Consider the following 22935-nt stretch of genomic DNA (forward strand, 5'->3'; position numbering starts at 1 on the left):
TATTCATATTTATTCAGATGTTTCTTGGGATACTGTCAATTTATTGACACTGGTTATGATCAATAACTTACATTAATAAATAAGGATTTCCAGTTTACCAAATTATATTGATCTGCTTATAAATAATTTGCATGTATTATAAATGATTTGCATATATTATAACAGCCTTTTAAAAAATTAAAGTTCCTACATGGTTCAAGAGCAGCTATTAATATATAGCAATGACTAAGTTCTTGGAATCTCACTAGATGAGGAGACTGATATTTTGTCTTTCACTGGATATAGTTAATAAATACTATGTCTAATCATTGACATAAACAAATTCTGGTAACTCACGTATGTGCAAAAGAACAGTGTGTTTTTATATATAAACAGTATAATCTTTGGATGCAAGCAATAATTTGTGCAGTGATGTAGCAATTGTTCTTGTTCTTTCATGGATCAATAGTCTTTTCAGTATATTGAGTTCATGATGTTAAATCAATCTCTTTTTAATCAAGGCCTTGTTAAAGGTCTTCACACATCCCAACTATTTTGTTTTTAGTTTCTTTGGTTGAATAAAAGGTTGAGGCACAGATCTATGACTAGGAAATAGAAATCTCAAACTTTATTTCTAAATTCCACTTGAATGAATCTGACTACATCTCTTAACCTGTGTGGGTAGCAAAGGAAATGACTGTATCTTGTGAGAAGAAATTAGCCTTTGACATATATCCCTTTCATTCCACAGTAATACAATATGTTTATTAATCATTGTTATGTTATCCTATGATCTCTGCATGCATTTGCATTATATTTAAAAAATATTTTAAGTAACTATTTGTTTCAAGTTTTAGTATGGAAAAGCAGAAACCCAGAGAAAATAATTTTTAGAAATTTTATTTATTTATGTGAAAAGACAAGTCTCTATTTCACCTCTTCCAATACATGCATTTTGGGGGGACTTATGTGAGCTCTGATGCCTGTAGGAAATACATAGAAAGTTCCATCATCCATGAAAATTACCTTAGTGCAACATGAGATCATTAAAAACTTATGCTCTGGCTAAAATGGAGCCAAGCTCTGCTGCTTCCTGTGTATCTATATTCTACTAGTATTAGAATGTGAATTTTCAAGTAAGCCAATTATTCTATGTGTTACTTAGGAAAAAAGGGGAATCATAGTGACCATTATATATTGAGAATATAGTCTAAGGTGCAAGGTATGATCTAGGATTAAAAGAGAATCAAATTCCTTATGCCAGCTTTTCCCTTACCATTTACATTTGAATCAATGGGCATGCTCATTGAAATGCATCTGTCTGGATCCAATCTCAGCCTTTCTAAATCAGAATCTCAGAAAATGGAGTCTAGTAAAGAGCATTTTAAACATGATCTTCAAATCACTCAGATGCCCACTAGTATTTGTGAACCATCTATTGACTCTTTGTATCATCAGTCCTGACTAATTTGTCCATTGGCTTGACAATATTTATTGCACCACTTTTCATTGCTTGGTACTGTGCTATATAGCCAGCAGGTGAGGACTGATGTATAAAATATAGATTCTCTTTCAAGTGTTATACGAGCTATTCATAGTTAACAAGATGTGTCCTCAATATTCTAACCCATAATCACAAGGTATTTGGATTCAGAGTCAAAGTAGAATTAATAATCTTAACATGTAACATCCTGAATATAAAAGACATCTTTATGTACTGCTATGACTATGTGGAGCAATCATCTTTCCTGGTTGATTATTAAAACCACTATGCAAAGTAAGAAGAATGTTGTTCTTCAAAAGGAGGGAAACTTGACTCTCAGAGCTGTCAGGATTCAAGATTCAGAGTTATGTGACCAGTTAGCAACAGATCAGATTTACTGTCCGGGTTTTCTAGTTCCTAGATCAGTGTTCTTCATGTCTGTACTATACCTCATACAATTCATTTCATTATGTAAGCTGAGGCAGTCTTAAAGTAGAATAATTTAAAGAAGATAAAATTATTTCAGTAATGAACGATTCAATTAAAAAAAAAAAAACAAAGAAACAATTCCAAATCAAACTAATGAAACTTTCTTCCTACAACAAATATTTTACCTTTAGCTATCAAGCCATCAAGTAAAAATTTTGTTTATTAAAACTGTTAGAGGAATCCTATATATGGTGAATCTGGTAGGAGAAAAATGCAATTAATTTTATGTAAACTTGACTGGACCACAGGGATACATTTGTGAAGGGAGCCTCAGCATCCTTGAAGAGTCCTATGATCACTCTTCCTGTAGCACAGAATTGAAAGAGGCAATTGCTGCCACTGAATTGGGCAACCTAAATGCAGTGGAAGTAATTGGATCCTGGTATATCTTGAACTCAATCTACTGAAAACACTGTTGATGCATGGGAGAACAAGAACAAGGGGCATCACTTAAACACCTTGCTAAAGGCAAGGTGCACTCAGTTAACCATAATGGACAGTAGAGTCAAAGCAGCAATCAGAAGAGTCTGACTTGTAGAGACCTATGCTATTGGCTAGTTAATCATGATGTTCCTATAAACAAAATAGATGGGATATCTACTAAATCTTATTTGATCTGTATAAGCAAAAAAAAAAAAAAAAAAAAAAAAAAAGTGCCTGATCAGCTGAGCAAAAATCTAGTTTGAACCATAAAAACAGAGAGTCACAGCCCCTTAATCAATTCCTAGACTTGAGCCAGCCTGAAGATCCAGAATCCCTTGAAAGAAGGGAGACCAGATCCCCTTGAGGAAGGACCCTGCCAAAAATTTATACTCTTAATTGTTCTTCCAGCTTCCCTGGCACTTATAATCTTTTACCCAGGAAACTATGCATTTAGGGAAAGGAAATAATCAGACTTTGGTCACTAGCTCTGAACTAACATTAGTTCCAGGAGAGCTGAATATCACTATGACTCTCCAGTCAGAGTAGGAGGCTATAGAGGTCAGATACCAATGGAGTTTTCTCGAGGCCCTACTCACATTTTGTCAGGTGGGACCCCAAAACCCATTCTGTGGTCATTTCCCCAGTTACAGAATGGATAATTAGAGTAAATATTCTCAACAAATGGTTGAATCCTCACATGAATTCCCTGGCCTGTAAAGTAAGGGCCGTTATGGGGGGAAAGGCCAGGTGGAAGTCACTAGAATAACCTCTGTTTATAAAAATATTAAACAGAAAGCAATACCACATATCTGCAGAGATTGTGAAAATCAGTGCCACCATCAATGATGCAGGCATTATGTTCCCTACCATATCCCCATTTGAGATGGATTTTAGAAAACAACAGTGGATTTTCATGGACTTAACCAAGTAGGGACCCTAACTATTGCTCCTGTACCAGATGCTCTTTTAGTGCTTGAGCAAATTAACACATCTCCTGGTACCTGGTATGCAGCTATTGATTTGACAATTGCTATTTTCTCTATTCCTATTATTAATGATCACCAGAAGCAGTTTGCTTTCATTTAGTAAGACCAATTCATCTTCAATGCCCTACCTCAGCAGTATCAACTCTCCAGCCATATATCACAATTTAATTTGCATGGATCTTGAATTGTCTTTTCCTTCCACAAGATATCACACTCGTCAGCTATATTGATGACATTTTGACAAGTGGGCCTAGAAAGCAAGAAGTGGCAACCACTCTGGATTAATTGTAAGACATTTGCCTGTCAGAGAATGGGAAATCTGACAAAAATTCAGGCCTTTTGTACCTCAGTGGAATTTCTACGGGTTCAGTGGTGTGGGACAGGTCAAGATATGCCTTCTAAGGAAAAGGCTATAAATTGTCAATTTAGCCCATCTTATAACTAAAAAGGAGGCACAAGATGTAATGGGCCTCTTTAGATTTGGATTACAGTCTTCATTTGGGTATGTTCCTCCAGGTCATTTACACAGTGACCCCAAAAGCTGCTAGTTATAGATGGGATCCAGAATAAGAGAAAACTCTGCAACAAGTCAAAGCTTCTATGCAGGTCACTCTGCCACTTGGCCCATAGGCTCCAACAGATATAATAGTATTTGAAGTGTCCACAGCAGATAGGAATGCTGATTGGCACCTCTGAAAGTCCACTGTAGGTTAATCACAGTGCAGATCTTTAGGATTTGGGAACAAGGCCCTGTTATCATCTTTAGACAACTACTCACCTTTTAAGCAACAAATGTTGGCCTGCTAATGAGCCTTAGTAGAGACTGAATACTTAACCCTGGGCCACCAAGTTACTATGACCTGAGCTGGCCATCATGAACTGAGTGTTATCCCATCAAACTATAAAGTTGGGTTTGTATAACAATGCTCCATTATTAAATGGAGGTAGTATAAGTTTGATTGAGCTGGAGCAGAAATTGAAGGCATGAACAAGTTACATAAAAAAAATTTACATAAAAAAGAAGTAACAAAAATGCCCATGGTCCCCACCCTACTATGCTGCATTCGCTCTCCCAGCCTGTACCCATGGCCTCATGGGGAGTACCCTATGATTAGGTGACATATGAATAAAATATGTGGGCCTGGTTTATAGATAGTTGTACATGATATGCAGACACCACAAAAAGTGAACAGCTGCAGCAATACAGCTCCTTTCTAACACACCCCTCAAGGACATGATGAAGAAAAATTCGCCCTCTTCCAATAGGCCAAACTTTGGGGGCCTGGTTGTTCATTTTGCTTGGATGTATAAATGGCCAGAAATGGCCAATGATTTGACTGGATGGTCAAGAACTTGGAAGGAATATGAATGAATATAGGGACAAGAAAATTTGGGAAAGATGTATGTGGATAGACTTCTCTGAATGAAAAACATGAATATATTTGTGTCCCTATGACTACTAACCGAAGTGCCTTCAGCAGAGAATTTTAATAGTCTGGAGAATAGGATGACCTGTTCAATGGATATCAGTCAATCTCTTTCCCCGGCTACTCCTGTCGTTGCCCAGTAGCTGAAGAACAAACTGACCATGGTGGTAGAGGTGAAGATTTGCATGGGCTAAGGAACAGTGTGGGGCAGGTTAAGGTATTCCTTCTAAGGTAAAGGATATATGTTGTCAAATCTGGCCCCTTTTAAAATTAAAAGGGAGGCACAATATGTTATGGGCCTCTTCGGATTTGGAACATATTTTTCACTTAGGCCATTCTGGCTGATAGTCTCTGCCAAGAAACCAATCTTCCAGTAGCAGAAACCAACACTGTGTCCCTGATGGCACCATTCCACATGTGATCAGCTAGCTATTTGGCAGCAGGTTGATTACATTGGACTGCTTCTATATGGGAGGGGAAGTGTTTTGTTCTTATTGGAATACATGATACCAGTTTGCTTTTCCTACACAGAATGCTCCTACCAAGACTACCTCCATGGATTTCTGGGATAGCTTAATTACCATCACTCCCTTCATAGCAAAGTGAGCAGGTGGCCAGTTATCACTAAATTCACTGATCTTACCGTATCTCCTATCATCCTGAAGCAGCTACTTTGAGAAAACAGTGGAATGGCCTATCAAAGACTCAATTTAGCACCAGCGAGATGGTGATACCTTGCAGCACTGGAGCGAGGTTCTCCAGAAGGCCGAGTGTACTCTGAATCCATGTCTATTATATGATGCTATTTCTCCCATAGCCAGGACTCCTGTGTGTAGGTCAAGGGATAGACACAAGAAAAATGGCATCATTCACTAATACCCATAGTGACCCACCAGCAAACTTTTTGCTTCCTCTCCCTATGACTTTATGCTCTTCTGGACTAGAAGTGTTCCTTCCAGAGGGAACTTCCAGCAAGAGATAAAATAATAAATTCACTGACCTAGAAACTAAGACTGCTGCCTGCCCACTTCAGATTCCTCAAGACCAAATCAATAGGCAGAAAAGGGCATTACTGTGCTCGGTAGAGTGGTTGATACTGACTACTAAAGGGAAATTGGATTGCCACTCTACAGTAGAGGTAAGAAAGAGCATGGAATACAGGAGATCCAAGAAAGAATGTCTCTTACATTACCATACTCTACAATTCATGTCAATGGAAAAATACAACAAAACCCAATACAAGGCAGGACCACTGTGGCCCAGACCCTCCGGGAAGGTTTAGATTACCTCACCAAGGGAAGAACCATGGCCAGCTGAGGTGGCTGTTGAAGGCAAAGGAAACGGGGAATAGGTAATAGGTGTAAATACCAGCTGTGACAGAGATTTGGACTGTGATTTTCATGCACGTTTCTTCCTTTTTTTATTAAGAACATGTGTACGTATAACAGATGTCTGTTTTCTTCTCTCTCTCATACCCATATGTAACATAAATGAATTGGCTTTCCATTGCAATATTTAAGTACTGTTAATTTCCATCTTAGTATTTATGTCATGAAATATCAAGGAAAAAAGTAAACACCAACCAAGAAATTTGCACCTTCTTTTGAGGAAAGATTGCAATTTAGATTCAGGACTTTGTACCATGTAAGATTATGACATTGTTATTGTTTTTAACTAGAGCTTATATATGGTTAAAAGAGATGCATTTGGCCGTCAGCTTGGCAAGGAGTGGACTTGTTGTGGTTAATTTTGGGGGTCAACTTGACTGAGCCATTGTGCCCAGATATTTGGTCAAACATTCACAGATGTTGTTATAAAGGTATTTTTTGTGAGATTACTATTTAAATTGGTGGATTTTGAGTAAAGCAGACTACACTCCACAATGTGGGCAGATCTCATTTAGCCTACTGAAAAGGAACAAAGACATATGTCCTTAGAGGAAGAAGAACAGATAGCCTTTGAATCTTACCTGAAGAAGATATTTCCTGGATCTCCAGTTGACTGGCCTACCCTGAAGATTTTGACATTGCCAAGCCTCTATAATTGTGTGAACCAATTCCTTAAAATCTTTCCTTAAAAATCTCTTTCTTTCTCTATCTTTTCCCATTCCTATACACACTCAGTCTCTTTCTCTCTCTCTCTCTCTCTCTCTCTCTCTCTCTCTCTCTCACACACACACACACACACACACACACACACACACACACACCCTGTTAGTTTCTTTTCTGGAGAACTATAACACAACAATAATCTATGTCATCTCTTTTAAAGAGTCTTACTCTAAGCAAAGTCTGAAAAAAAAATCTATTGGCTTTCTATTCACTCAGTGGGATTTCTGTTCTGTTCTCATTGGGTCATTATATCAACTATTCTTTTATTTGTAATCTGCCTCAATTTATAAATCACCAAGAGGAAATAGGACATATCAAGATTACATTTGATTGTGCCTGTCTTAATATCCTTTTGTAATCTTTATATGAAGATTGATGTTTAACTCATTTCTTTGAAACAATAATACTTTTGCATCATTAATTAATTAAAAAGGATGCCTTACCAATTAATTAACAAGGATGTTTGTCTATTCATTATTCACTCCTAACGGTATGTAGCACACGTAGATACTCAACGCATGTGTTTAATCAATTATATTGAAATGATGGATTTGGGTCATGTCTGTTTTACTTCAGTTATACTTGTTTTTTTTTTTAAGACTTACTAATGAGCTAACAGAAACAAATTGGAAGAAGGTATTGAGGTGACTGCTAAATTTGGTGTTCTTGAAGCCAGCCTGGACCTTCCTTCCCCAGCTGGGACTGTTTCCAAATTGGTTTTTTTTTGACTATGGAGTACCACTAATCCAATTAGTAAAGCCTATTCCCAACAGCTGCCAACAAGTAACCCTGGAGGTTAATATTCTGTCAAGTTTTCTACCAGAAGAACTTTAAAAATTAAGCTCACAGTGAAAGGCACCTAAGTTCACTGCTGAGTTGCATAATTCAGGATGTACTCAGGAAACTAAAGCAATAAAAAGAAAGATCTCTCTGATGAAAACCTCCCCCCCCATTGTTTGACAAACAGATATGTGACTGACATAAACTTTTAAGGCCTAAGATCATTGAGGTCTCTGTAGTTCATCATAAAATACCTGTCTATCATTTCACAAATGTTTGAAAACTCAGAACCAACATTGTACTTTTATGTTATAAAATAGGAAAATGAGGCCAATGCATTTAATTCATTGTAAATATCTACTCCAGAATTTCAAAGTTGATATGAATTATTGTCAAGAGTTAGTTTTGCTCTCTAGTCAAAAGTTAACACAGTTCCTGTTGATGTGTATTTTTGTATGAATTGGTTTGCTCAGGCTACCCTAGTAAAATACCACAACACAGGCAACTTAAACAACAAACATTTATTATCTCACAGTTACAGAGGATAGATGTCCAGGATCAAGGCATTGGAACAATCAGATTCTTCTGAGGCCTGGCTTCCTGGTTTGCAGACTGTTTTTTCCTATGTCTTTTCCTGTGCACCTGCTTGGAAAGAGCTCCTGATCATTCTTCCTCTTCTTAAAGGACATCTTCTATCAGATTGGGGCTCTACCCTCATGTCCTCACTTGACCTTAATCACCTTCCAAATTCCCTGTCTCCAAATACCAACACATTGGGGTTAGAACTTCAACTTCAATTTTAGGAGACACAGTTCAGCCCATAACAGTAGGTAATGTCAGTTGGGCCACACTTTTTTAAATCACAGTAGACTTTACTCCAAGGAATTTGTTTTGCAAATTTCTCTACATTTCTATAGCCTATAGCAGAAGAGGAGACTATAAATTACTGTCACTAATTTCCAAACACTTCTTTTTAAAGTATATATTATTAAATTACCTTTCTTAAAATTATGACAAGATATTACAGACATGAAACAACACTCTTCAACTTTAATCTTATCACACTACTATACAACTACTATTATTTATTGCATTCCCCTCCAAATTCTGCCACTGATGAAATCCTGAAGATTTGTAATGGACATTGTTTTTATACAGGTTTGAATATGATTTTGTATATTTTTCCCTTAATATAGCGTAATTATTGAAGTAATTTCTGTGTTTAAAATTCAGTTAAAATTTAAAAATTAAATTAAAAATTTGGTTAAAATTAAAAGACTTCTCTCTGGAAAATTCTTCCTTCTCCACTTTGAACACTATCAAGATTTGCCACCCACATGTAATTTGTATGGGCAAATGTAGTTAGCTGTGAATGATCCAGTACAGGTAAAATAAGTATTGATGATGGATCATATTTGTATTTAGCCTACCAAGCAAAAATTTAAGTGTAAAACTTGAACTTTTTAAAAGGATGTGCTAAATATTATACAATATAAAAATTTTAAAGTCTAGAACAATGACTCTCTGAAAGGGGACGATTTTTTCTCCAGGGCACATTTAGCCAAGTCTAGAATACATTTTGGGTTTTACACCTGGATGGTGGGGGAAACGGGGTGGCTGTTATCTCCTAGAGGACAGGAATGCTGCTAAGCCTCCTACAGGGCACTGGTCAGCATGCACAATAAAGATTTATCTGATCAATAGCACCAAGGTTGAAAAACCCTAGCCAAGAGAAAGGTACCCAAGAGGCAAAGTGCCCTGTTTCCTTATAAAAATATTTCTCTCCTAACAATCTCGATAATAATGGGTAACATTTGCTTTTGGAAAGGAGTACCCTATCAGTAATGAGACAGACTCTCTCAAATGTGGACCTTCATACCCTACAGGAAAATCAGTTCCTGTGCTTAAAAAAAAAAAAAAAAAAAGACTAACTTTCAGAGTCAGTTTGAGATGATAACTGGACATCTTCATTTTTCAAACGTACTCCAGATTAATTTTATGCACTAATGGCTTGAAAAGCCACTAGAAAGGAAAAAGTCAAGTCTGAAGGGAAAGAAACCATTTCAGTTCATTTTAATTGAATAAAGAAAAAGAATAGAGGCCTGTGATAACCCTGTAAAAATAGAGAGGAGGGTACAACTTGATACATATTAAGAGGTAGAATTTTGGGAACATGGTGACATGATTAGCTCTAGGAAAATATGAAAGAGAAAAGTGTCAAAGATGACTGTGTTCTGTGATTTGGATGTGGGATGGATGTAAGTGCTATTTTCTTACATCCAAGATAACTCATGTTGGAGTGTGAGGATGTAAGATGCAGTAGAATTAATCCAATATTTAACACAGAACCTAATATATGGCAGAATTTCAGTAAATACTTACTAAAGGAGAAAAAAAAATTCTTCTCAAAGGATTACCAAGACATTGAGATAAACTTGTCTCCTCAAGTGGCTCATGTATGGCTTATGATATGCCTAAGTCAGAATATTATCCCTCCCCATTATCCTGAATGATGCAAGATATCTGGTGTTTGAAAGAGAAGGGAGTGATGGGATTCAGGCTGTGTGTTTTTATTATCTGTCTACTATATGCCAGGCACTGTCTCAGAACTGAAAACAGGCCTTATGCAGGACTCCTAGGATTAAAATTCCTAATTTAGGAACCCTTCCCCAAAAAAGTTCCCATACATTGAAACTTGCAACAGATATGTAACTTGATACAGCTATAATGGTTCAATATTTTGACATCTGTTCTCTAGGAATGAGATTGGTCCTGTTTTATTACCAAAAGGAGAGTAAAAATTACTTTTCTTTATTCTGATCATGAAAACTAATGATCATAAGGAGAAAAGAAAATGCTCCAGAATAGAAATAAAGGATCCCAGCTGAATACGTCAACTAAAACAGAAATTTTAAAAAACAAATATAAGTTATATAAGGCCCATTTATTGCTAATTCTAGTGCTGAGACAGTGTCTGGCATATAGTAGATCTTCAATAAAAATACACAGGATGAATCCCATCAGTTCCTTCTCTTTTTCTTTTAAACATCAGATATCTTGAATTATTCAGGATGATTGGGAAGGATAATATCTTGATTTGTCCTTTTCCCAGGCCATATCATGAGCATGAGGCATAAGAAAGTATCCTTTGCTCTCTGCCTTGGTAGTCTAAGGTGTAAAAGGCAGACTATGATGTTCTAAACACAGTCCTCATCCTAGAATTGCATGTACTCCATTACTGAGTGTGAAATTATTTCAATTTTAGAAATAATTAATTTCACTCTTTAACAAATTATATTAAGTGTTAGCAATTCCTAAATGTTGCAAAGTTGTAATGTAGGGAATTGGACTACAGAGAGTTTTGTATAGGAGTTTCTGAGGAGTCAACCCATATATTCAGATTGGAAATAAGAAATAAAAGAATGAATTCTCTTAAACATTTTTCAGAACCATTTGAATTGATTAGAATCATGGCCCCAACATGATGTGGCTCTGCCACATCATGATGATGAGGGCTAGGATTATGTTTTCTTTTCCTATTCAAGCCCTCAATGTATTCTCCTATGGATTTTGTTGTGTTTAAGAAGTATTTGGACTATAAACAGAAGAGGCAAATTCTATTATTTGGGGACGTATTGAACCATTCTTTCTTACCAAAGAAATAGACTCATTAAAAAAAGAAGAAGAAGAAAAAAGAAAGCATAAAGAAGTAGTCTCATTAAAGATATCTTATTTTCTCTCCATAATTATAAATTCTGTGTTGCAAAACTATGTCTTGGATAAAAATATAATAACAGTATATCTTAAGTTTTCTACCTGCATTTCCCTGCCACCCATGACCATTTATGCCAATTACCATATTAAAGGATTAGGCTACCTAAACATTTGATATATAAAGGAAGAGGTAAGAGGAAGTCACATTTGGTGAAAATACTTGATTCTTATGAGTGATTGAATTATAAGTCATCTATTTCCAAAAGAGTGTACATAAAATACATAAGGCAGGACATTTAAAATAAGTGTCCAAAGAAAGGCAGAAACCATTAAGGAGAAATGTTTGAAACCAGTGATTATATACTATTAGACAATACCTGAGTACATGATATGAGCAATTGTGTTTCTAAGGGTTTTCCATGAGTTAACTTATTTTCATCCTTACCATGGAACTATTAAGAGGAATTTTTTGTAAAATCCCCATATTCCTGATGAGGAAACTGAAGCATAGAGAATTTAATAATTTGCCTGAGGCCACATGACTCATAGGTTTTAGAATTGGGATTTGATTTTTGGGAGTCCTGCTTAAATTTACATGCTAATCCAGGATGCTATACTGCCTTCCAAACATGGTGACACAACTTTTCTGAGCTTCAAGCCAGGAAGGCAAGAACATTCAATATCTTTTCTAAGCGCAAAATTCTTAAGAAGTCAGTGGGTGGATTATAATATGTCAAAAAACATCATTAATTGCTGTTGGCACAATATGGGTTTTACAAAATAATGTTTCTCACATCAACCATCTAAAAGAGAGGCTTAAATAATAACTTTGTGAATATAGGTAATATGATTTGAAATGCAGATTTCCTTAAGTGGATAGCATTGGTGATTTATTAATCCCTGTTTTATTTACTTCAGACCATTTGTATCAGTCTGTAATTATCTTGTTTATGTATTTATTTCTTTGTGTCACAGGCCTCCCCTGCAAGAATGAAAGCAAGTCTTATGTGTTCTTTCTGTTTATCTTCAGAATTTAGCATGGAATCAGGCATAGTTGGTGCTCAAGATTAGTTTTTGTATAAACTCATGAATGAATGAATCCCATAAATGCAAAGAATTTTGCCTAAGAACATAGCCCCCAAATCCTCAAAATATAAATTATGACTATGAAAAATCATTAGTCTTAAGGAGTTACTAATATAGGGATCTTAACCAGAGTTGAGAAAGCAGTTGTTGACTTTTTTTCTGTTTTTTTTTTCTTCTTTTTAAAATATTTTTTGTAACTTTATTAATTTACTTTTTTATGTGGTGCTGAGGATTGAACCCAGTGCCTCACGAATGCTAGGCAAGCGCTTTTCCGCTGAGCTACAACCCCAGCCCCTGGCTCCTCTACTAGAGGAAATATTTTAAGTGATGTTTGAGTTTTAGAACTTCTAAAACGGTAATCTTTCGTTATTTTTTTTCCTTTTTAGGAACCCCTTTTCAGTGTTCTAAAAGAGAAAAAGAGGAATCATGTCCATGATTGCAGCTTTCTATGACAACAAGTCCATCCTCATCACCGGGGCCACAGGCTTCCTGGGCAAAGTGCTCATGGAGAAGCTGTTCCGCACCAGCCCTGACCTGAAAGTCATCTACATCCTTGTGAGACCCAAGGCTGGCCAAACCCTGCAGCAAAGGGTTTTCCAGATCCTCAACAGTAAGGTATGCCTCAGGGGAAGATCCCTGTGTGTGGGCAATGCCTTAGGGCACAGAACTCCCTGTGTGTTCCCTTCTAGCCCCAAACTGCATGTGGGGTTAGAATATCTGTGCAGGCAGAGACAAGGAGACACTAAGATAGCGACCGACTGTGGTATTTTCCCAAAAGAGGGAAGAGAATGCTAGATTCCATCCAGGATGGTGAGGAAATCATTTTATTCTGAAAATTACTGATAGGCAAAACACTAAAACTCCTAGAGTGGATGTTCCTGGCTTGAAATCTGTCAGTCACAAGTTCATCTGGACTCTTCACTGATTTTCATCTAAGTTTGAGGTGATTTCCCCACTCCCCAAATGTTGGATATTCAATGATGTCCTCTTCTTATATGTATGAAACAAATATGATAATAAGTAGCCAGACTACTTTGTACTTTCAATTATCCAAACAATAAATGATTTAGCTCTTATATTTATGAAAACTTAAATTTTCTATTATCTCATATATTCTTCTAAGGCAAAAGCATTGGAAATGAAATATTGTGTTCCTATGAATGAGCATATCGGTAACAAATCCTCACTCTCCTCTAAAAAATGTTATGTACATTAAATTTCAAGGCAGTGTAGGTTTTGGCTTCTAACACATCTGAGTGCAAATTCTGACTTATCAATTTGTTGTAATTACCTGGTAAACTTCAGATTTGCAATGTTTAAAATAGAAATGACAACAATTATCTACCAAGGAATCAAAGGAGAAAACGTACAAGTCTCTCTGGTTGATAGTATCCTTTGGAATTCACAGAATCACCTGGGTTATGCATAAGGAAGATTTAAAGAATTGTGACAATTTTTTTGGTTTGTTTTTCAAATTATCTCCAGTATGTACAAATACTGACATCTAACCAATATATGTATTTGTATATTGAATAGCACAGCACATTATAGATGGCCCAGAAACACTGATGATCAAATTTCTTTGCCGGCACCAGGACAGGATTTCAGCATAAACCATTATCCAGTGAACTGGAAAGTTCTCTCCCTATCTCATGGTCTGAGTCCACTGTGGTGCAAATAGTAATAGCTAATATCTACTGTATACTGTTCCAAGGGTTTCTCATGCCATCCCTCCTTTATCTTTGGAAAAATCCTGTGAATGAAGAGCCATTAATATCCTCATTTTATAGATGGAGACACTAAAGCTTAATGTATTAATTTACCAAAACCCACCCACCTAGTAAATAAGCAAGTCAGACTTTAAAAGCCCCAGTGTGACTCCATGAGGCCTTCTAACCCACACTGCCTTCATAACTAATGGTTCTTAAGAGTAGACCAAAAGGGTGACACGACATAAAAACAAAACCTAGACTAAACTCCCGATCCCTTTTCACAGCTACTCAGATATATATATATATATATCTCCCCAGTGGACTTTGTTTTCATCACATAGTGGACATACCCTTCATCAATCCACTCAGTTCTGTTGCCAACTAAGCATTTCTAGAGAAATCTTGTGGCAGACAGTCTCGTGGTCAGCACAAGCTTTTTTTTTGCTGCTCCTTTCAAAGCACTGTATTTGATAACCCAGCAACATTAGTGTCTGGAAATCTTGACTATACTAGGTACAACGTCTTAAAACTGCCTTGTAAATCCTCACACTTGTTTCCACTGTTGCTCTATTTGTTATCAGCTGTTACCTTTTCTAAACAATGATCCTCAAAGTGGGGATCAAGACCAGGTGCATCACATAATCTGGGAACTGTCAGTAATCATCAGATAGTGCTGAAGACAATGGGCTTCAAAGTCAGGCTGACATGGGTTTGAATCTCAGCACTATCAATTAGCTATGTGACATGGGCATGTAGACATAGTGATTTACCACAAATAATAATGTCTGCATGGAAACAAGAACAGAATCTATCACTTGACAATATTTTTTTAAAAAAAGTTATTGGTTACACAAGCACCACTTTCCTGGCACTATCTGGAATCTGTGTAAAAAGTTTCCATGAAAAGAATTATGTACTTGATTTCATTTCTTGGTATCCCAACACTGTCCACTACATGAATCATTATGCTTCAGAATATAAGGATGTTATTGCCAACTGCCTGTAGATAAAGCTCTGTGAAAATAAGGAATTACCTAACAAGTAGTTACTGGCCATCTGTGAAATGCAAGGTATTATTGCCCATATTTACTTTGAAACTGAAATTTTGAAATAAAGGCAGGAAAGCTATTTATGTTTCTTAAATTACATAGATTTTTTGTTTGTTTGTTTGTTTTCTGGTACTTGGGATTGAGCCCAGGGATATTTTACCACTGAGCTACATCCTAGCCCTTGTTATTATTATTATTATTTTTTTTTATTTTGAGACAGGGTCCCACTGAGCTGCTTAGGGCTATGCTAAGTTGCTGAAACTGGCCTTGAACTTGTGATCCTGCTTACTCAGGCTCTCCAGTTGCTGGGATTACAGGCATGCATCACTGCATGCACCCAGCCAGATGATCTGCTTTTTAATGAAGAGGAAAAAAAAATCTCTATATTAATTTTAACCTTCCAAATTAAAAAAAAATAATATTAGAATAAAAATAAAACTATTTCCAAATGTTTCCATTTAACTTGCTATCTAGAATTATTTAGAGAACACATTCCTATCTTTGAAATTATTTTTTTCATTTGTTGTCTAGACATCTGTGCTATTCAATGTAGTACCCATTAGCCAGTGACTATCATTTCATTATAAGTAAATGAAATTTAAAATTCAGTCCCTCATTCATACTAGCCACAGCTCAGATGCTCAATAGGCACATGTGACTAATGGCTATTTTATTGGACAGAGCAGGTAGAAAATATTTCTATTATTATGGAAAGTTTTATCAGCTAGCATTTGTATAGCTGATTAAGCATCTTGTAGAGTAAGACTATATTGTCATCCAGATTTGCATGCAGAAATTTATTGAAGTGCTTACCATGTGCCACTAGTCGGTGAGGTGAAAAGAAAATTGAAGACAAAAAATTACATGGTCAAGTGAAGTCTCAGAGCAGACATGTAAGAAAGATGCTGAGGCCAGATTCTGAAAGACTTGAATAATTGAAATTGGCCTAAAAACCAAAAGTATTGATTATATGATGAAAAGTCCAAGACTAGAGTGGTGAGCAACTGTGACTTAACCAGAGCTCTGGCTGCCTCCTTCTGTGTCTCCAGCTCTGCCATTCTGTTGTGGCTTGATGCCCTTAGGAATGAGATGTTTGCCATGGTTCCAGGCTCCACACATACATATATGGCAACCTTTGAATGATAAGAGGTGGCTTTCTCTTGGGTCTCCCAAGATTGACGATGCTTCTTTTCTAGAAAACCTCAGTGACTGTCCCTCATATCTCATCTGTCAGGGCAGAGTTGCATGTCCATTTCTAGCCAACCCCTGTGACCTGATGTGTGCCATGGGTTGATCTGTTCAGAAATCTCTGAAGTAAGACAATCACTGTTCTGAGATGAGTGTCTCTAGGTCAGTCAGCCTTTCCCTGAAGGTGAGATCATCTTCTAAAGCACAGTAGCTACTGAAGAATGGAGAATACCTGATAATTGAGACTTTCTGAGAGGTGGAAGAATAGGTGTCAGGAGATAAATATCCCGAGTAGCACATTGTTCCTGAAGCCAGACAGACCAGAGTTGGCATCAACTCTCCACCACTGAGCAATGTGACTATGTAACCAAACCTCAGGTTCCACATTGAAACAATAATAGTCATTGTCTTTTGCATTATGGTAACATGTAACTGAATTAATATTGGAAAGGCACCGAGAATCGTGCCGGGACCCTAGGAAGGACTTAGCTTTTCATATTTTTATTCAAATGTGGGAAAGAATTTAGCTCTGCTTTTATAGCATGGCACTCCAACTAAGGGCCGATTTATTTATTTGTTTATTTATTTATGTGGTCTTCTGCCAGTGAGATGATTTCTTACCATCTTAATAATAATAATAATAATAACAATAATGTACTCAAGTGATGCTGGTGAGGATGGGAAAGATATATGTGAGATCTGTGGGGAGTTCAATTAGTTAAATTAAACTGAAATCATATGGCTCACAAAGATGAGAGTATTTACTGTGAAGCCCTTTATGGAAGTTTGCCAACTCCTGGCATAGGGAATCAGAAAAATGCCTTCTGATGCAGAACAAATAAACATATTAGATAAAATGTGTTTTTATAAAATAATCTGAATGCACAGCTGAGCTAGAGACAAAGGAGATTCCTAGAAGTTCAAAATGAATGTACATACATCAATCATATACATTCATTTGTACATTCCATGTATGTATTATATATCAAAATGCATTCTACTGTCATGTATGACTAAAACAAATAAATAAAAATTTTTAAAAAAAGAAGTTCAAAGTGAAAAGAAAGTTTCCAGAAGCAGTCAAACAAGCATGTGAATCTGGCCAATATATTTCAAGAGCCAAGTACATGCCAATTACTTTGCCCTGTGCCAGAGGAAAAGTGGAGATAAAGCGATAAATAAAAGAGACTTGGTGATTGACCTCAACGATAGTCCAGTGAAATAGACATTTTGTAAGAAATAAATATATATGTAAGGATTTTGAAAAACCTTACAAGAAAAAGAAGAGAGAGAGATATCAATAACAGGACATGCTTCAAAATCATGTGTCTAGAAGAAGACTCAGAGATGGTGTCAACAAAGCTCAGAAGAGTTGAATGTGTTCAATAACATGTAAGAGAGTGATTGTAACTATTAGGAGATCCTATTTGGCATGAATTGAGAAGGCTCCCTTTCCCTGTGGGTTAGTAGGGTCCTTAAATAGCCTCCAGATCTGTTCTCTGGAAGGAACCCTCTTTTCCATCACTTTTTTGTGGCCAACGGCTTCACCTTTTGGAAGGTCCTTCCTTGTCTCCTATCCACTGACTGTACCTCTGAAGTGGCTGTCGGGTATACTCGTCTCCATGTCTTCACACCTCCACAACTCATTCTGCAACCGTAAGTGTGGGAACCAATGGATGTTTTCAGGTTTAAAGTTATTTGTTTCTTGAGCCTAGGTCTAGAACCAAGTAAAAAGAAATCCCTGATTTAGGCACACAGTATGACAGCTTATTGTACATGAAAGACATGAGAGAATGGATTAATGAAGAGATGAAAGAAATAAGGGGGGTGTGTGTTAGGTACACAATCATCTAAACACTGGCAAAAAATGAAATTCATTAAGCTTGTTCATTCAACAAATATTGGTTGAATACTTACTAAGTGTCATCACTATGCCAGATGTGGAGGATATCACAGTAATGCATGAGAGTAATGACCATGAAAAGTTCTTAGATATCTAATTAAAAAGAGAAAATGGTGTAGGTAGTGTGCTATTGGTTTTCTATTTGAAAAAACATTGTCATGTTTGCCACACTTAAAACTCTTACTTTCACCAAGTGTTAAATTAAGAAGGCATAAAACAGAATTACTAGGAAATGAAATTTTTATGTGTACATACCCTTAAGTAATAACCCTATATTGGAAAATTGATTGGAGTGGCCCACTTTTGGAATAACCAATCTGCACTTTGGCCCCCTCCTCCTACTTTAATCGAATAAAGTATAAAATAAGACAGAATCCAGCATACTGCAATACTCACCAGAATGAAGCCCATGATGATTGGAAACATGTCAAGCAGTTAAGAAGAGTTAGCGTTTTTCTCTGACATTGCCCTCACATCACTTATAAATTTTAGTCTCATACAAGTCTACTTCCACAACATTATGTGTGGAGGTTACTCAGAGGTCTTGTCTGGGTCCAGTCAAACTACATTTCTGGTGTACCATTCTCATTCCTGTTCATTCTATCTCTGAAGAGTTTTCCTATGTGTTAGTTTCTCCGGGGAGGCTTTGGACTCTGCAAATATTTATTGAGTATTTAATATGAATTAAGGCCTGGTTTAGATAAAATGCCATTTAACTGACTATTTTGACATGAACACAGTGATTTGAGTATAACTTATTTCTAAATAGGTCCTTGGAGTAGTGCTTTCTTTTTCTCCCATGGTGCTGGATTGAACCCAAGCCTTGTACATGGTAGGCAAGTGCTCTACTACTGAGCCGCACACACAGCCCCAGCCCCCTTAGTATAGCTTTCAAAAAATATTTCTCCCCAGTCATCGATAGTAATGAGTGAATTCTAACTCAACATAAGTACACTAATGCTCCTAAAGGTAGGTAGACATACTGTTGTCAGGCATAGGAGGATTGCAAATTTTTCCTTCAAATATAATAAACAAAAATGTTACCAATTTGTCCTCAGGAAATATGATCAAGAAGACATCTGTTCTATTTATCAAAATTCATACATCTGCTTCATTCTTTTCCTTTCATGGTATACATAGCTACCACCTCTCACTTCCTGTTTCCTTGCTTTCAAAGAGAGACAATTAAGAATGAGATACTTTAGAAAGAAACTTTAAAAAAAAATCAATTTGCCACACAGAAGTGAGACTCAAGAATCATAAAAGAGGATTCATTTTCATACTTATGACTAAGTTTCTGAAGTATTTTCTGAGCACTTAAAGAGACATCAATAGAGGGAGAAGTATCTGAATTAATGATAAATTCTTGAGGACTTTATCAAAGATAATTAAGGTGACACTCTAAGAAAACAACCAGAAACACACAAATAATATACAAATATATTTATTTCAGTATTATTTATAATAACAAAACTGGAGCCACTCTGAATGTTCTATAACAGAGGAATGATTAAACACACAACAATACATACATGTGTTGGATTAGTAGGCCTGAATTAAAAATCGTGTTTTATAAAATAGTAAATGGCATGAGGAAATGCTTGCAATATGTTCAGTGCAAAAAAGGATGCATATCCATATTCACTATAATCTCAACTAATGACCCTAAATGCTCAGATTAATCTTGGATTAATTTTATATTTTGGCATTTTCAAATTACAATTATAATAAGCATATTACTTTTATGGTAAGGGAAAAGAATCCTCTTTAATAGTGAAAAAAATAAAAATAGTAATCTACTTCCAGTTTTCCAAATACAATTACTATGAACATATTATATACTGTTATGGTGAGGAAAATGAAACACCTATCTTTTTAAAAAGCAAGTAAATAAGGCAACAAAGCTGTCATGAATTTGTTAAAATTATGACAGCCAATAAGTTCATTTTTAGTTTCAAAATTGTTTATCAGAGCTAAATATTTGACTTTATTAGAAATTTGATTCCACGCATTTGTCTTCTAATTTTCTTCTAATATCCTCCAATTATTTTCTAATATCTTCCAATTATCTTCTAATATCTTCCAATTATCTTCTAATATTTCACAAAATCTAAAGAGCTTCTAGGCTGGGGTTGTGGTTCAGTGGTAGAGCTCTTACCTAGCCCGTATGATGCACTGGGTTCGAATCTCAGCACTGCATGTAAGTAAATAAATAAAATAAAGGTTCATCAGCAACTAATAAATTTTTTTTTAAAAAAATCTAAAGAGCTTCTAAGGAAACCATGGCAGATTTCATGTGTTTTCTTGTGAACATACTCACTCACCACAGACCAGTGCTCTTGTAGGTACTCAGGGTTCCCAGACTGGCTGCTTAGTGTCTTAGTTATGAAAAATGTGCTCACTTAATTATAAGCCAATCAGCTTTCCATTGTATCAAAAACAAATCTAGGGGGCTGGGGTTGTGGCTCAGTGGTAGAGCACTCTCCTAGCACGCTCGAGGCACTAGGTTTGATCCTCAGTACCACATAAAAATAAATAAATAAAATAAATGTATGTGTTCAACTACAACTAAAAATAAATATTTAAAGAAAAACAAATCTAGATAAGATTGATGATGTTTCTATATTGCTATCTTCAATATGGCTTGACTTCAAAAGACCCAGTGGCTCTTTGCCACTGTAACAGATAATAAATTATAAATAAATCATTCAGCTGTGAAGTCCAAAGAAATTCTGAGAGCATTCTAAGGTTTTTTAGTGCCTTAACAGTGTTTCTTTTTACAACAATGTGGCCCATATTTATTCATTTAGGATAAATCACTTAAATCACTAATAATCTACTCTGAGTAATTTCTTGAGATAACATCAAGAAGACAATATCCATACCTTGAAAATAAAACTTCACTCTTAATTAACTACATCACTCTTAATAGTTAATTAAGAATGATTATGAATTTTCATTGAGAGAATATCAGAAATAGTTGGGCTTTCCCATTAAGCTATAGTCTTTAGATTAGGGAAGGTCTACAACTATATTGTACCATGTTTGCAGTGCAAATTCTGAGAATGCCAGACAAAATTCAAGGTTTGGGAGAAGAGGAGGAGTTTTTTGAATGATGTCACCAGGAAGTGGATTTATATAAGCAGGCAAAGCTTGGCAGGTTGCACTGGACTCTTCACATCATCTTTTCTGGAAAAATGTGAATTGCTCAATAAGCCCTTGGTTTCCCCTGAAGTAAATCAGCTATGAAATACAGTGGGGAGCTTCGGACAATGACTTGTGCAGAGTTACACACTGTGACCTGCATTCACAGAACATGATTCAGTTTCAGACCATTGAAGATAACATTTTATGAAATGGTTTGAGTCCTTTCAAGGTTATCACTGTTAAGCAGTTCCTAAAAGGCATAAAATTAATCCCTAAGAGGTACACCAATTCATTTAAACAAATTAACTTTGAACTAAAAAAAAAAAAAAAAAATTCACTTTGAACTAAACACCTGCAAAGAAAAGGCCAATAACACTACTACATCATGCTGCTTTATGGTCTTATAGAAATGGTCCTCACTGAAGCAATAAAAACTTCCAGATTAATCCTTTACATTTTATGGGAATTAATAGCAAACTAGCACAATCCCAACATTTTGAAATTTTGCTGTACACTGAGCATAATGGGGTTTTGCTTTGATGTACATGTACTTATTTGTGTTTAATTGTTCTCAGATTAGAGCCAATTTACAGAATTCATTGATTTGCTTGCTGGTGCTTGGCACATTAAAAATTCTGTTATAGTGTCTTTCACTTTGCAACACCAGATATTCCACGGAGATTGCTTTAAGTTGAAAATATCTTATCCTTTTGTCACAAAATAAAAATATTAAGCAAGTTTTTGGTGTGTTTTAGGACTAAATAGTATAGTTACATTTGAAGACTGGGATTCAGTAAAATGAAAAACTTTCATGATTAGAAAATGAATAATTACCTTCAATGATCCCGAGAAAGTAGATGCCTGTGATTCTTCCTGAGTGAGGTCATGTGGATAACTACTTGACTGAGAATCCAAGTTCAAGGTCTCTACATTGTTTCAAAAGCATTATAGAAATATGATACCTCCACCCCTCACCCAGTTCCTGATCCTTCTCCAGTGCAGGGATTCATCACAAGCCAAAGTTGAAGGAGTTCACAGAACCGTAAACAAATGTCCAGTGAATAAAATCTATGACACCGGCTCAAAAAAAGTTTCTATAAATTTTTCAAAAAAGAGAAATTGTACAAATTTCACATGCACTTATCCAAAAATATCCAACATGTGTTTTTCGTACAGTCAACATTTGACCATGAAAGCACAAATTTAGTATGCTGATCAAGATTAAAGGAACCATTAAAGATCTTTCTGGAAGAGCCCGAATGATGTCTTTGTTGAAATTGTGCCTAGGATACTTGAATAATCTTATCAATCCCGGATGTCAAAAAACCGCACTGAGGATTGACCTAACTTTTAAATTATTTTCAGAATTGCAGTAACACCAAAGGGCTGACTCTACAGTGTAGAAAAATGTTAGTTCAGAGACAGAAGTGTGTTAAGGAGCCAGGGAAGCATATAGAT

General features: G+C 36.0%; 1 protein-coding gene across 1 annotated transcript in view; it reads left to right on the plus strand.

Moving 5' to 3' along the window:
- The window catches only part of Far2 (fatty acyl-CoA reductase 2), a 92309-nt gene that overhangs the window by 35922 nt on the left and 33452 nt on the right, over positions 1-22935 (plus strand). Inside the window, exon 2 of the mRNA XM_076854242.1 lies at positions 12865-13093. Coding sequence (XP_076710357.1) covers positions 12905-13093 — 189 coding nt within the window. The 5' untranslated portion in view covers positions 12865-12904. The remainder of the gene's footprint in view (positions 1-12864; positions 13094-22935) is intronic.

The sequence above is a fragment of the Callospermophilus lateralis genome, chromosome 4 (assembly GCF_048772815.1).
Source record: "Callospermophilus lateralis isolate mCalLat2 chromosome 4, mCalLat2.hap1, whole genome shotgun sequence".
Taxonomy (NCBI): domain Eukaryota; kingdom Metazoa; phylum Chordata; class Mammalia; order Rodentia; family Sciuridae; genus Callospermophilus; species Callospermophilus lateralis.